Source organism: Castor canadensis, chromosome 7 (genome assembly GCF_047511655.1).
Source record: "Castor canadensis chromosome 7, mCasCan1.hap1v2, whole genome shotgun sequence".
NCBI lineage: Eukaryota > Metazoa > Chordata > Mammalia > Rodentia > Castoridae > Castor > Castor canadensis.
In genome coordinates this window covers 130022356-130036448 of record NC_133392.1, presented here as the reverse complement: position 1 = coordinate 130036448, position 14093 = coordinate 130022356, and the positions used below count along the sequence as shown (strand labels likewise).

The following is a 14093-nucleotide window of genomic DNA, read 5'->3' as shown; positions in this document are numbered from 1 at the left end:
TGAATGAAAAAAATGAATAAAGGGCAACAGAGTATTTAAGAGCTCTCAAACTGTTGGGGCTAAAATCCTGGTTCTGTTCCTCGGTTTCCTCTCCTGTAAAACTGTGATTGTAGGGCCTGGGGGCATAGTTCAGAGGTAGAACATGCACTTTGTATGCACGAGGCTCTGAGTTCTATTTCTAACTTCAAAAAAAGTGATTGTAATTGGCTAGCCATAGGGGTACTATGATGCTTAAATACATTAAAGTCATATTGAAAGTGCTTAAGAAAGCATTGTTATTAATGTTTGAAAAAGCATAGATGATGTTTGAAAAAGCCAAGTGCGTTGGTACACATCTGTAATCCCAGTTACATGGGAGGTAGAAACAGGAGGATCAAGAGTTTAAGGCCAACCTGGGCAAAATTAATGAGAACATATCCCAAAAATATTTTTTTAAAGGAGGGACTGGAGGTGTATCTCAAGTGGTAGAAAGCTTATCTAGCAAGTGTGAAGCCTTGGATTCAATCCCTAGTACCATCACAGAAAAAAAGAAAAAGAAAAAAAAACACCTTGGGTGGATGGGAACGGTGCTGAGTCCCTCTGAAGGTGAGTTGGCACCCTGAGAGACTGAGTAATGATCAGGGTAAAGACTGTGCCCAGTGGAGGCTCCAGAGAGTTATCCAGACTCAGCTCAGCCCTTTCCCATCTCCTCAACCCTGGGAGGTCATGTCCTGTGTCCAGCGATCACTCATCCAGCCATACTCACTCTCTTTCCTTTTTTTTCCTGAAGGAAAATGTCTCTCTGATCAAGGAAATTAATGAGCTCCGCAGAGAACTGAAGTTTACCCGCTCTCAAGTCTATGACCTTGAGTCAGCTCTGAAACTGTCCAAGAAAATCCGACCACAAGAAGCCCCAGAGACAGGTAATGTCAGTGGTGGCCAGGGAGATGGGCACTGGGATCTAAGAACCAATGGACAGGCTTTGGCTTCCTCATGTGTCAGGTCATATCTGTCCATGGCCTTTTGGGAGCCTCTCTATGCCATGTGTCTGCTCTCCAAAAGATTTGTGAGGACCTTCCCATATTCAGACACTCACAGGTCCACAGTCCCCTGCCTTAAATCCTTAGGGTTAGCTACAATTCAGAATTCAGAACCTCAGATTTTGGAAAGAGCATTCTATCTATTATGTAACATCCCCAGAAGGGCTGGGGCAGTGCCCTGAAATCAAACACATTAGTATTCAGCAGTGACATATGAATATTCACAGTAAGCTTCATGAATTTAAAAAAGCATTCTATTTTTAAATCTTTTTGCATTTTAAAATTATGAAGTAAGGGATTGTGGACCTGTACAATTAAAATGAAGACAAAGAGATGAGAAACTATTTAAAGGGAGGGGGGAAATTACATAAGAAATGTTCAATGAGTTAGTTACTACAATTATATCTTCAAGTGCATCTGAGTTTCTGACAGCCAAGGCAAAAAAGGAAATAAAGAAATGGGATAGTGTAAATAGTTCTCATTGTATGGCAAAAGGAAGGGTTCCCGCGCCCCCCGCCCCCCAGAGAAACAACTTTCTCCTGGCACTAAATTCTACAAGAAACTTATCACATGAATCTTTACGAAAGGAATACTGAATGACAGTGGACAGTCTCTACAGGCTTTCAGGCAATAAAAGAATATACCCTGATATCTACTTATCTGGACAATCAATCAAAAGCAAAAATGTAAACCATGCCTATGAAAAGTAAGCCAGTGTGGTTTAAGTATTTTTGTTTTCTGGTGACTTATATTCAGGAGGAAAGCTTAGAGACTTGATAAACTGAAACACCCCATAGCTATGAATGAGCCTTTCAAATGTCAGCTATCCCATGTGCTATGGTTATATAAGACACTATCACTACGAAAAGGTGGCTGAGAAGTATACAGGAAGTCTCTGTACTATTTTTGCAACTTCTTATGGAATCTTAAACAATTTCTAATTTAAATATTAGCAAATTTATATTTAGGCAGGGTGCAGTAGCTCCTATCTATAATTCTAGTAACTTGGGAGGAAGAGATCAGGAGAGTCATGTTTCAAAACCAGCCTGGGCAAAAAGTTAGTGAGACCCCATCTCAACAAAATAAGCTGAGCATACTGGTAACAAGCCTGTGATCCTAACTAGGCAGGTGGCATAGGTAAAAGGATCGCTGTCCAAGGCCACCCAGTGCAAAAATGCAAGGTGTATCTGAAAAATAACTGAAACAAAGAGAATTGGAGGGTATAGTTCAAGTGGTAAAGTGCCTGCCTAGAAAGCGCAAGGCCCTGAGTTCAAACCCCTGTAATGCCCCCCCAAAATCAATGAAACAAAAAGATAAAAAAAAATTGATAAACCCTTAGCCAAACTTACCAAAAGAAGTAGGGAAAAGACCCAAATTAATAAATTTGAGATGAAAAGGAGGATATCAAAACACATTCCAATGAAATTCAGAGAATAATTATCAAATACTTCAAAAACTTATGTTCTAACAAACTGGAAATTCTAAGAGAAGTGGATAATGCTCTAAATGTATATGATAAAATTGAACCAAGAGGACATAAATGACTTAAACAGGTCTATAACAAGCAATAAAATTAAAGCCTTAGACCAGACGGATTCACTGCCAAATCCCACCAGGCCTTTAAAGAAGAACGAACACCAGTGCTCCTCAAACTATTTCAACAAAAAACCACATAATCATCTCAATAGATGCAGAAAAGGCCTTTGACAAATTTTGACATCTGTTCAAGATAAAAATTCTATAAAAAACTATAGCCAATATACTAAATGGGGAAGTACTGAAACCCTTTTCTCTAAAGTTAGGAATGAGACAAGAGTGTCTACTCTCTCTACTCTTATTCAATATAGTGCTTATTGCCAGAACAATATGACAACATAAGTAAATAAAAAGGATACAAATAGGAAAGGAAGAAGTCAAATTGCCCCTATTTGCAGATGATATGATCCAATACTTAAATGACCCTTAATACTCTACCAAAAAACTCCTAGAGCTGATAAACACTTTCAGCAAAGTACCAGGATACAAAATCAACATATAAAAATCTGTTGCTTTTTATGTATTAACAATGAATAAACTGGAAAGAAACCAAGAAAAAAACCCCATTCACAATAGCCTCAAAAAAATAAAAACTAGGAATAAACTTACCTAAGAAGGTGAAAGACCTCTACAATGAAAACTATAAAATACTGAAGAAATTGAAGAAGACACTACGAAGATGGAAAGACCTTCCATGTTCATGGTTTGACAGAATTAATATTGTGAAAATGGCTATGCTACTGGAAGCAGTCTGAAATTTCAGTGCAATTCCCATAAAAATTCCAAGGTCATTCTTCATAGAAATAGAAAAATCAATTTTAAAATTCATATGGAAGCATAAAAGACCCCAGATAGCAATCCTGAACAAAAACAGCAATGCTAGAGCTATCATAATATCTGACTTCAAACTATACTACAGAGTCATAGCAACAAAAACAGCATGGTACTGGCACAAAAACAGACACATAGAATAGAAGAGCCAAAATTAAACCCTCACAACTATAGCCATCTGATATTTGACAAAGGAACATACATTGGAGAAAAACAGCCTCTTCATCAAATGATGTTGGAAAAACTGGATGTCCACACGTCAGAGACTAAAACTAAACTTCTGTCTCTCACTCTGTACAAAAATCAATTCAAAATGTATCAAAAAACTGAATGTAAGACAAGAAACTTTGAAACTGCTAGGGAAAAACACTTGAAGAGGCCCAAAAGTTGCCCAGAGGCATGGGCAACTGTTTTCCAGTTGTCCAGGAAATAAGAGCAGAATTATCAAATGAACTGCATCAAATTAAAAAGTTTTTGCACATCAAAGGAAACAATAGCCAAAATGAAGAGACATCCTGCAGAATGGGAGAAAGTCTTTGCCAGCTATTCACTGGACAAAGGGTTAATATCCAAAATATATAAGAGCTCAAATATTAAACACCAAAAGAACAAATGATTCAATTAATGAAGGGGAAAATTAGTTGAACAGATAGTTCTCCCAATAAAAAATACAGTGGCCGGTAACTACATGAAGAAATGTTCAACTTCCTTAGCTATAAAGGAAATGCTAATGAAAATGACCATGAGATTCCATCTTGCCCCAGTCAGAATGGCTGTCATCAAGAACACACAATAGGAAATGCAAATTAAAACCACACTAAGATTCCACCTCACCCTTGTTAAAATAGCCATCATTAGCAACACCACCAACAACAGGTGTTGGCGAGGATGTGGGGGTGGGAAGGAACCCTCTTAAACTGCTGGTGGGAATGTAAACTAGTACAACCACTCTGGAAAAAAATTTGGAAGCTACTTAAAAATCTAAACATTGATCTACCATATGATCCAGCAATATCACTCTTGGGGATATACCCAAAAGAATGTGACACAGGTTACTCCAGAGGCACCTGCACACCCATGTTTATTGCAGCACTATTCACAATAGCCAAGTTATGGAAACAGCCAAGGTGCCCCACTACTGACGAATGGATTAAGAAAATGTGGTATCCATACACAATGGAATTTTATGCAGCCGTGAAGAAGAACGAAATGTTATCATTCGCTGGTAAATGGATGCAATTGGAGAACATCATTCTGAGTGAGGTTAGCCAGGCTCAGAAGACCAAAATCATATGTTCTCCCTCATATGTGGACATTAGATCAAGGGCAAACACAACAAGGGGATTGGACTTTGATCACATGATAAAGCGAGAACACACAAGGAAGGTATGAGGATAGGTAAAACACCCAAAAAACTAGATAGCATTTGTTGCCCTCAACACAGAGAAACTAATGCAGATACTTTAAAGCAACTGAGGCCAATAGGAGAAGAGGACCAGGAACTAGAGAAAAGATTAGTTCGAGAAGAATTAACTTAGAAGGTAATACACATGCACAGGAAATTAATGTGAGTCAACTCCCTGGATAGCTATCCTTATCTCAACTACCAAAAACCCTTGTTCCTTCCTATTATTGCTTATAGTCTCTCTTCGACAAAATTAGAGATAAGGGCAAAATAGTTTCTGCCTGGTAGTGAGGGGGTGGGGAGGAGAGGGGGGGGAGCGGGGGGCGGGGAGGGAGTGGGCAGGGGGAAGGGGGGAGAAATGACCCAAACATTGTATGCACATATAAATAAAAGAAAAAAAAAGAACACACAACAGCAAATGCTGTAAGGATGCAGTGGGCGGGGGGTGGGGGGACCCTTATACATTGTTGGTGGAAATGTAAATTGGTGCAACCACTGTGGAAATCAATATGGGGGTTCCTCAAAAGACTAAAAAATAGAAAATTACCTATGACCCTGCTATACCACTCCTGGGCATTTATTTAAAGGAATATAAGTCAACATGCAATAGAAACACCTACACACCCATGTTTATTGCGGCACTATTCACAATTGCCAAGCTATGGAATCAGCCTTTAGTGCCTAACAACCAATGGATGGACAAAGAAAATGTGTTGTATATACACAATGGAGTAGTAGTCAGTCGTAAAGAAGAAAGAAATTGTCATTAGCAGAAAAATGGATGGAACTGGATATCATCATTTTGTGAGATAAACCAAACTCAAAAAGCCAAATATCACATGTTTTCACTCATATGTGCAATCTAGACCTAAAATGAAGATAATAATAATGGAACATGAGCATAAAAAGGGACTGTGTGGTGGAGGAGATCAGGAGGGGGTGGAGGAGGAGAGGAGAGGAGAGTGTGCAGGGCAGCAAACATGGGAGCACAGTGTGTGTGTGTGTGTGTGTGTGTGTGTGTATGAAAATGGCATAATGAAACCCACCAAATACTGTTTTTATTTTTTCTCTCTTTTTTTTCAATTTGTTTTATTTCATCATTTTTACATTTCCTTACATGTATATACATTATTTAGGCCACCTCCCCCCACCTAAATACTGTTTTTAAAAGGTGGGGAGGAGGGAATGAGGTTAAGAGAGTACAATTGCAATGAGGGGGTGAATTTTATTAAATTATAGTGTATGCATCCTTGGAAATATCACAATGAAACCCCCCGTGCAATTAATTTACTCTTAAAAAAAGACTGAGATACATGACTTCTCAGAGCTGAAACCATCTCTTGGGGGTAAAAGCACACATATGCCTGTGAACAATTGCAAAACTTCTCTCTTTCTCTATCATCTATCTATCTATGTCTCCATCTCTCTCTTTTTTCTTGTTTTGTTTTGTTTTGCTTTTTTGAGACAAAGTCTCACTATGTACTCTAAGCTGGCCTCAAACTCATGATCCTCCTACCTCTGCCTCCCAAGTGCTGGGATTACAGGCTGCACCACCAGGCCTAACACAAAACTTCTCTTAAAAAGTATTTCAAATATACCAGAGTAGGACTGGAGGCATGCCTCAAGCGGTAGAGTACCTGCTTTGCATCTGCAAAGCCCTTAGTTCAAACCAAAGTCCCAACAAAAAATTATATATATATAATTATATTTATAATATAATATATAATTTATATATAAATTATATTTTTATTATATATAAAAATAGATATAATTTATATTATATTATATTATAAATATAATTATATATAATAAATGTATATGAAATTTATATAATTTATAATATATATAATTTTACATATGCATTTATATATATATATAGATAGATAGATAGATAGATATAGATATAGATATAGATATATGTATATATATGCCAGAGTATCCTACAAAATACTCAATTGGGACTTCCTTAGTATGCTATATGATATAACCGCGTTCTTCATATTACTAATAAGGGAATTTCCAGACATACAAAGATTGAGAGCAAATCTAGTGAATTCCCATAAATCCTTTCCCAACTTCAGTAAACATCAACTACTGTCATTCTTGCCTCATGAGTATCAGCCCCCCACACACATACAGTTATTTAACACACCTACCATGGATTTTTTTGAAGCAAACCAAACACATCCTGTGTCATACAGTTTTACTCAAGGAGCATTTATTTGTAAGAATTGAAGGTGAGTATTGCCAAGTGTCTGCGTTTATCATGAAAACATCTGGCCTCTGATTTTGAACATGGGCCCACCAAGACAAGTCAAAATACACATTCTCAAGGTGTTCAAGGACTTGGCCAGATCAGTTGGTGTTTAGAATCCCTTATCTGAATAAAAGAGGTCATCACCCTACCACTATTTTAGTTCTAGCAGCATTTGTAAGTTTTCATACACATGACAATTAACAGGTATGGTAGATGCACCTGATTGTTTTTTAGCTACTAAAACCATTTCACTAGAACTGTTGACTAAAGATGGTGAATTGAAAGCCAAATAAAATGGCATAAATAAGCGATAACGACAAAGAGAATACAAAAGGAAACAAAAGACACAAAATTCTGAAATCTGGGAAATTGATGGGTATGGTGCTTCACACCTATAATCCCAGCACTAAGGAAACAGAGGCAGGAGGATGGTGAGTTTGAGGCCAGCCTGGATTACATAGTGAGACCCTGTCTCAAGCAAACAAACAAAAGCTGGAAAATGGATGGGTGAATGGTAACTGACCTCATAGACCCAAGAAACCTAAATTCTAAGCCAAAAATGGAGAACTTATTAAAAACCTAATAAATACCACAAAACCCTCAAAAGTCTTGGGAATTATCAGGAACAGGTATGTCTGAAAGTGGAGGTTAAGGTGGGGGCTGAAAACAGAAGGAAAAATCTGTTTAAGCAGCTGTTGGAAGCCGGGCGTGGTGATTCATGCCTGTAATCTCAGCACTCAGGAGACAGAGGCAAGAGGATCACAAGTTTGAAACCAGCTGTTAGATCACCTGACATCCAATATAATTGTTCAAAGTGGACCCACAAGAAGTCTATCATTATGAAACCTCAAAACACCAGAGTACAAAGAAAAAATCCTCCAGACTTCCAAAGAGTCAGAAGAGGTTTCATAAAGGATTTAAAATGAAGAATTACAGAATACAAAATCAGTACACACACACACACACACACACACACACACACACACACACAAAAGAAAAAAACAATTGCACTTTTACACTCTACCAGTGAATAACTGACAAGGAAATTAAGAAATCAATTCCATTTTCAACAGCATCAAAAAGAATAAAATACTAAGGAATAAACCTAACAAGGGAGCAAAAGACTGAAAACTGCAAAACATTGCTGAAGAAATTAAAGAAAACAACAATAAATGGAACAGCTTTGGTGTTCATCGATGGGAAGTCTTACTATTGTTAAGATGTCAATAGTTGCAAAGTGATCTAGAGTCTCAAAGCAATTCAGAAGCCAAATGGGAGAAAAATATTTGCAAATCATATACATGATAAAGGACTAACATCCACAATATATAAAGAACTCAATAACAACTAAAGTTGAATAGACATTTCTCCAAAGAAAATATATAAACAGCCAATTAGTATATATGCTCGACATCATTAGTCAGTAGGAAAATGTAAATCAAAACCACAATGAGATACTGCTTCTATCCATTAAGATGGCTATTATATATAAACTTTAAAAAAAAAAAACAGAAAATAGCAAATGTAGGCAAGGATGTAGAGAAATTGGAACCCTTTTGTGTACTACTAGTAGAGATGTAAAATGGTGTTACCATTCTAGAAAACAGTGTGGTAGTATCTCAAAAAAAAATAGAATTGTCATATGATCTAGCAATGCCACTTCTAGGTATATATTAAAAAAATTTAAAGCTGGGGACTCAAAGATACACATGCACACCATGTTCATAGCAGCATCATTCACAACTGCGAAAAGGTAGAAGTAACCCAAGCGTCTGTTGAAGAATAGATGGATAAACAGAATGTGATATGTATATGTGGTGGAATATTATTCAGCCTTTTAAAAGAAGGAGATTCGACACATGCTACCACATGGATAAATCTTGAAGACATTCTGCTAGGAGAAAGAAGACAGTCACAAAAAGACAAATATTATGTAATTCCACTTAACTGAGGCTCCTGGAGTAGCCAAATTTATAGAAACAGAAAGTAGAATGATGGTTGCCAGAACTGGGGAGTCGAGAGGAGTGCAGAGATAGTATTTAATGGGTGTAGAGTTATAGCTGCCTACGACGAAAAGATTCTGGAGGTGGATGTCAATAATGGTTATACAATATTGTGGATGTACTTAAAGCCCACAGAACTATACACTTAAAGTGACAACATTTTATGTTGTGTGTATTGTGTTTGTCAGTTTTCCATTGCTATAACAAAGTACCTGAGATAATCAACTTAAAAGGAGAAAAAGTTATTTTGATTCACAGTTTCAGAGATTTTCAGTCCTTGGTCACTTGGCCCTATTGCTTTGGGCCTGTGTCAGCATATTATGTCATAATAAGAGGACATGGGGGAAAAGGCCAATATCCCAATATATCCTTCAAAGACACACACCCAGTAACCTAACTTCCTTCCACTAGGCCTCACCTCCTAAAGGTTGCATCACCTTGTAATAGTGCCACAGGCTGGAGACCAAGCCTTCAACACTTGGGCCTTTGAAGGATATTCAAGGTCAGAATTATGCATATATTTTACCAGAATCTTTTAGGTTTTTTTTAATTTAAATTATGAGTGTATCATCCATGTGTTACCATGGGAAAAATGATTTCTTCATTTAGTCTTTTGGTATTAAACTGTCAAACAACAAAAAAATCCCAGTTGCACTGGACTTCTCAACAATAGCTGGAAGCTAGAAGAGCAATGCCTTTAATCTTCCAAAGGAAAGTCATTTGGAACCCAGCCAAACAATCAAGGGAGAGAGGGGAATTAAGACACTTTCAGATATACAAGGATGTCGGTAAGTTTACTTCCTAGGCTTGCTTTCTCAGAAAGCTACTAGTGGATGATCCTCACCAAAAAAAGAAGGGGGTGAGTAAAACAAGAAAGGAGACATAGGATTCCAGAAACAAGACACCCAGAAAGATGCAAAGGAACCCCTAAAAATGGTGGTGGAAGAAAATCCCCAGACAGAACGAGTGCCCCAGAACTAAAGAGCACCCAGTCCAGGTTGGTAAGTGAGAAGGCACTTGGCAAAGATGAAATTGATAGAGTGTCTAAATAATGAGAGAATGTTTACACAACTCCTGAAGGGTTGAGATTGAATTAGCAATAAATACATATATAATTAGGCAAATAAAAAAATTATTAACTCCAGGGGAAGTAAGTTATTGTATGGAAAAGGAAAACGAACCATTATATACTACACAGCTCAGCTGTCACCAGTGGTTACAGAAATCATAGTAATGTGAATTCTATTAATCCACTCAGAACTGGGGAGATGAAAGGATAGGAAGTAGGCATGGGACAGGGAGGGTGATGAAGAAGAGCAAAATCCTCATCTTTCATAGTGAGAAGACAAGGGTAATGCCTAACAAAGAGAAAGAAGCAATGGAAGCACATTAATCAAAGAAAAGTGTGGAAGTGGATATCAAAAGAATAAACAAAACTAATTGAAATTGTTGCCTTTGAGGTTTGAGAAATGGAGTAGAATAGGATAGGCGATTACTATTGTTTGTAGTAAACCATAAAGGATTAATTGAATCTGAATTATGGTCACATGTAATTTTAAAAAGTAATTATTACTAACTTAAGAAAACATGTCATTAGGAAAAGTATGCTTGCCTTCCAGTTTCCCATTGCAGGCATGTCTTTTGAAAAGAAAAGGTCAAAGCAATATAGAATGAATTAGGAAACTAAAGGTGAGCTAGAGGGGAATCTACCTTTTAACAAAGGAAGATGGGTGACGTAAGTTTCTGTGTCAGGTTTGACTGTGGGTGAAGAAAAGAAAAAAAAATCTGAGAAAAGGTCTGTCCCCAAGAATTCCTAACCAAAATCCCATACTTGGTCAGATTTAAGTCCAAAATTCATGCTCGATTTGTGGCTCAAATCAAACCTAGTTGAAAATTTAGTTTAAAAGATCCCATATTGGTAGGACTCTAAGTTCCAAGCAGAAGCAGAAACAAATTCTGTCTGGAAGAATACATTTTAAACAGAGACTTCATTGAATTCCCATAAATAAAGTTCCAAGGAACATGAGCTCACAACCAAACACACACACACACACACACACACACACACATACACATACTAGATGCATGAGGAATTAAATCACCATGAGTGAAGAAAACCACCCAAAACATCAAGCTACAGAATAAAATCAGCAAAGACCTTGAATAGTGGATTATTAAAATAAGAATTTAAGATGTTTAAAGAAATGAAAGAGGAATTTGAAAAAGTTTAAAAAAAAAAGCGTCTCCCAAAACTGTATAGACACATTTGAGAAATAAAAATACACGTTAAGAATGAAAACTATAATTATAATTAGAAATTCAGTGGACAAATTGAACAATATATTAGACACATCTGAAGGGCGAATCTGTAAACTGAAAGACAGAAGAAAGTAACAAGATTGCAGCCCAGGGGGACAAAGATATACTAGAAGACTGAAGCTGAAATAGAATAATCCAATTTATGTCTAATTGGAGTTTGAGAAAGAATGAGAAAAGGCAACATTACCATAAGGAATAGCTGAGAGGTTTTCAGAATTGGTGGAAGATGCCAGTCATCAGATTTAGGAATCCTAGTGGCTCCCAAAAAGGATAATTAAAAAGAAATATGCATCTAACCTGCAAAACACAAAGACAAGATACTAAAAGCAGCCAGAGACAAGAGACAGATTGCTTACAATCCATTGGCATCTGACTTTCCAGTAAGAAGAGTGAAAGCCAGAAATAATGATATAGTATCTTCAAAGTGCTGAAGGCTTCCAATTGTCCCCCAAGTTACATCACCAGTGAAATCATCTTCTTAAAATGCGACCAAAAGAAAACAAATTTTCTGATAAACAAAAACTGAATTTTATCACCAACAAAACCTCCTTGAAGGAATTTTTAAAGAGTTTAGATCAGGAAGAAAAATGATTCCAGAGAAAAGCCTGAATACAAGAAGGAGGCAAATATGTAGAATCTAAACAGCCGTTAACTATATAAAACAATGGTTAAATTTTGGATTAAAATATCAAAATAAAACTAAAATACTGGACATTAGAATATGATCCAAAAGGGCCTGGTGCTAAGGCATTCTAAGTCTTATACTGTTTTATTACAGGGCAACCATAATTGATTTACTTTGAATTCTTATATTAAATATGAATGTTAAACTTTTAGAGTATCTAGTGGGAAGGAATAAAGGAAGGAAGGGAGGGAGGGAGGGAGAGAAAGCTTTCCAAAGCAGTAAGGGGAAATGTCCAAAATTTGAAAAAAAAAAAATACAAAAGTACCAAAAAATATAGAAATGAATCCAGATGTATTAGTGACCACATTCTTACTTTCCATCATTTAAAGTCAGAATTTGGACTGGGAGTGCTCGGTGGTAGAGCACTTGCCTAGCATGCCCATGAGGTTGTAGGTTTGATCCCCAGCACCACCAAAATAATAATAATAATAATAATAATAATAATATCATAAACCCAGACTTTATTGAGGAAAGCCGGTGATCATGCTACAGAGAGGGAGACTGACCAGGGCTGGAAGATGGCAGGTTCAGGGCAGAACAAGAGTACACTATGGGACTAGGCATAGGAGGAGAGAGGCGAGAATGGACTGCGTGGAGAGAACTGGCTTCGCACAGCCACCGAAGGATGACAGAGGAGGTTACACAGGCATAGACATGGAAGAAGGCCCATTAAAGAGGGTCCATCTTGTAAGACTGAACCACAGCATAATGAGCAGGCAGGTCACTGTCAAAGGGAATGGGAAGAAAATTACAGGAGTGAAGGTAGAAATGGAGGAAAAGCATGGCCTGGGCCCTTGAGATGCTCACAGACCAGAATGGGAGACAGACCAGGAAGCAAAGCAGAATCCCAATATTGTATCCACTGAACCATCTTCTATTAGCTGGCTTCCCAGAAGGCAGAGCTGCATCTCTGGCAATATTTGTGGGGTGGTGGGGTCTGGGCCAGATGACTGCCCAGGAGGTCAGCCACCAGCCTGCAGCTAGCTTCACACACCCCGAGCTGCGCTGTGGCCCTGCAGTGTTTGATACCCTTCCTTTGCATGCATGGAAAGATTCTGCCAGTGCAGCACATCCCAGTGCCCAGCCTCTGAGGTCCACTGACTTCACCAAATGATTGAGGGGTCTGGAGGGCCTTAAAGTTGCAGTCTGCATCAAGATCCTTGTAACATCTGGAGAAGCGCTAAGAGCAAAGAGATGCTGGTATGGCCAGTCCTGCTGGTGGCAGGGCAGAGAGAAGAAATCCAAGTACGAGGACCTTTTCAGGCTTACTCCCCTGAGTCCCTCTCAGACGGTGGCTTCACACACAGGTTAGGTTGCCCTGGGAAGCAAGATGGTGACTGGGTGGGTAGCAGTTTGTAAAGGCCAATGAGAGAGAGCACATAGCTTAGTTCAGAGACTATGCTGGTAACAATGAGAGAGAGGAAATAGCTGAGGGAGCAGAAGTAAGGAACAGGTGAGCAATGCAGGCCCAAGGAGGTAGATGTGCAGATAGGCCTGGATGTGCTGTACCTTCCCCAGAGTCCCTGCTCTCCAGGGCCCCATTGACTGAGGGGATGGTTACCAAGAGCAACCAGTAGCAGAGGACTGATGAAAGGTCAAATCCTGAGTGGGGAGGCAGATAATAGTGAAAGATCATAAGCCTAGAGACTGCAGAAAATGAGAAGAGTCAAGGAGTGAAGGCAGAGAGAGAAGGATCCAGGCTGCTCCTGAGAAGGATAAGCAAGAAGGATGCAATAAGCTGTGTGTTCTTTAAATGCCAGCCCTATTAGACCAATTAGAGGCCCAAAGCAAGGCTGCCCACTGGCCACTGGGGACCATATCCTCTTTGTAACCATCTCTTCTTGTCCTTCAACATCTGTTCTTTTCTAGTTTTTCCTCCAGATGTATAGGGAAGAGTTGGCAGTGGGAAAGAAGGACACCTCCCTCCCCATCTTCCACTGAGAGACATTTGACTGGATCAGGGAGTTGGATACAGTTTCAGGGAGCTAGAGACAAGTGGTATTGCCATTTGTTAAGAGTGAGAGAGAGATGGGCTGGT

General features: G+C 38.4%; 1 protein-coding gene across 2 annotated transcripts in view; it reads left to right on the top strand.

Moving 5' to 3' along the window:
- Cfap57 (cilia and flagella associated protein 57) overlaps nucleotides 1-14093 on the top strand; it is a 74108-nt gene that overhangs the window by 58507 nt on the left and 1508 nt on the right. For both annotated transcript variants that reach the window (XM_074080409.1, XM_074080410.1), the window contains exon 22: nucleotides 770-902. In XM_074080409.1, the coding sequence (XP_073936510.1) occupies nucleotides 770-902 (133 nt within the window). The remainder of the gene's footprint in view (nucleotides 1-769; nucleotides 903-14093) is intronic.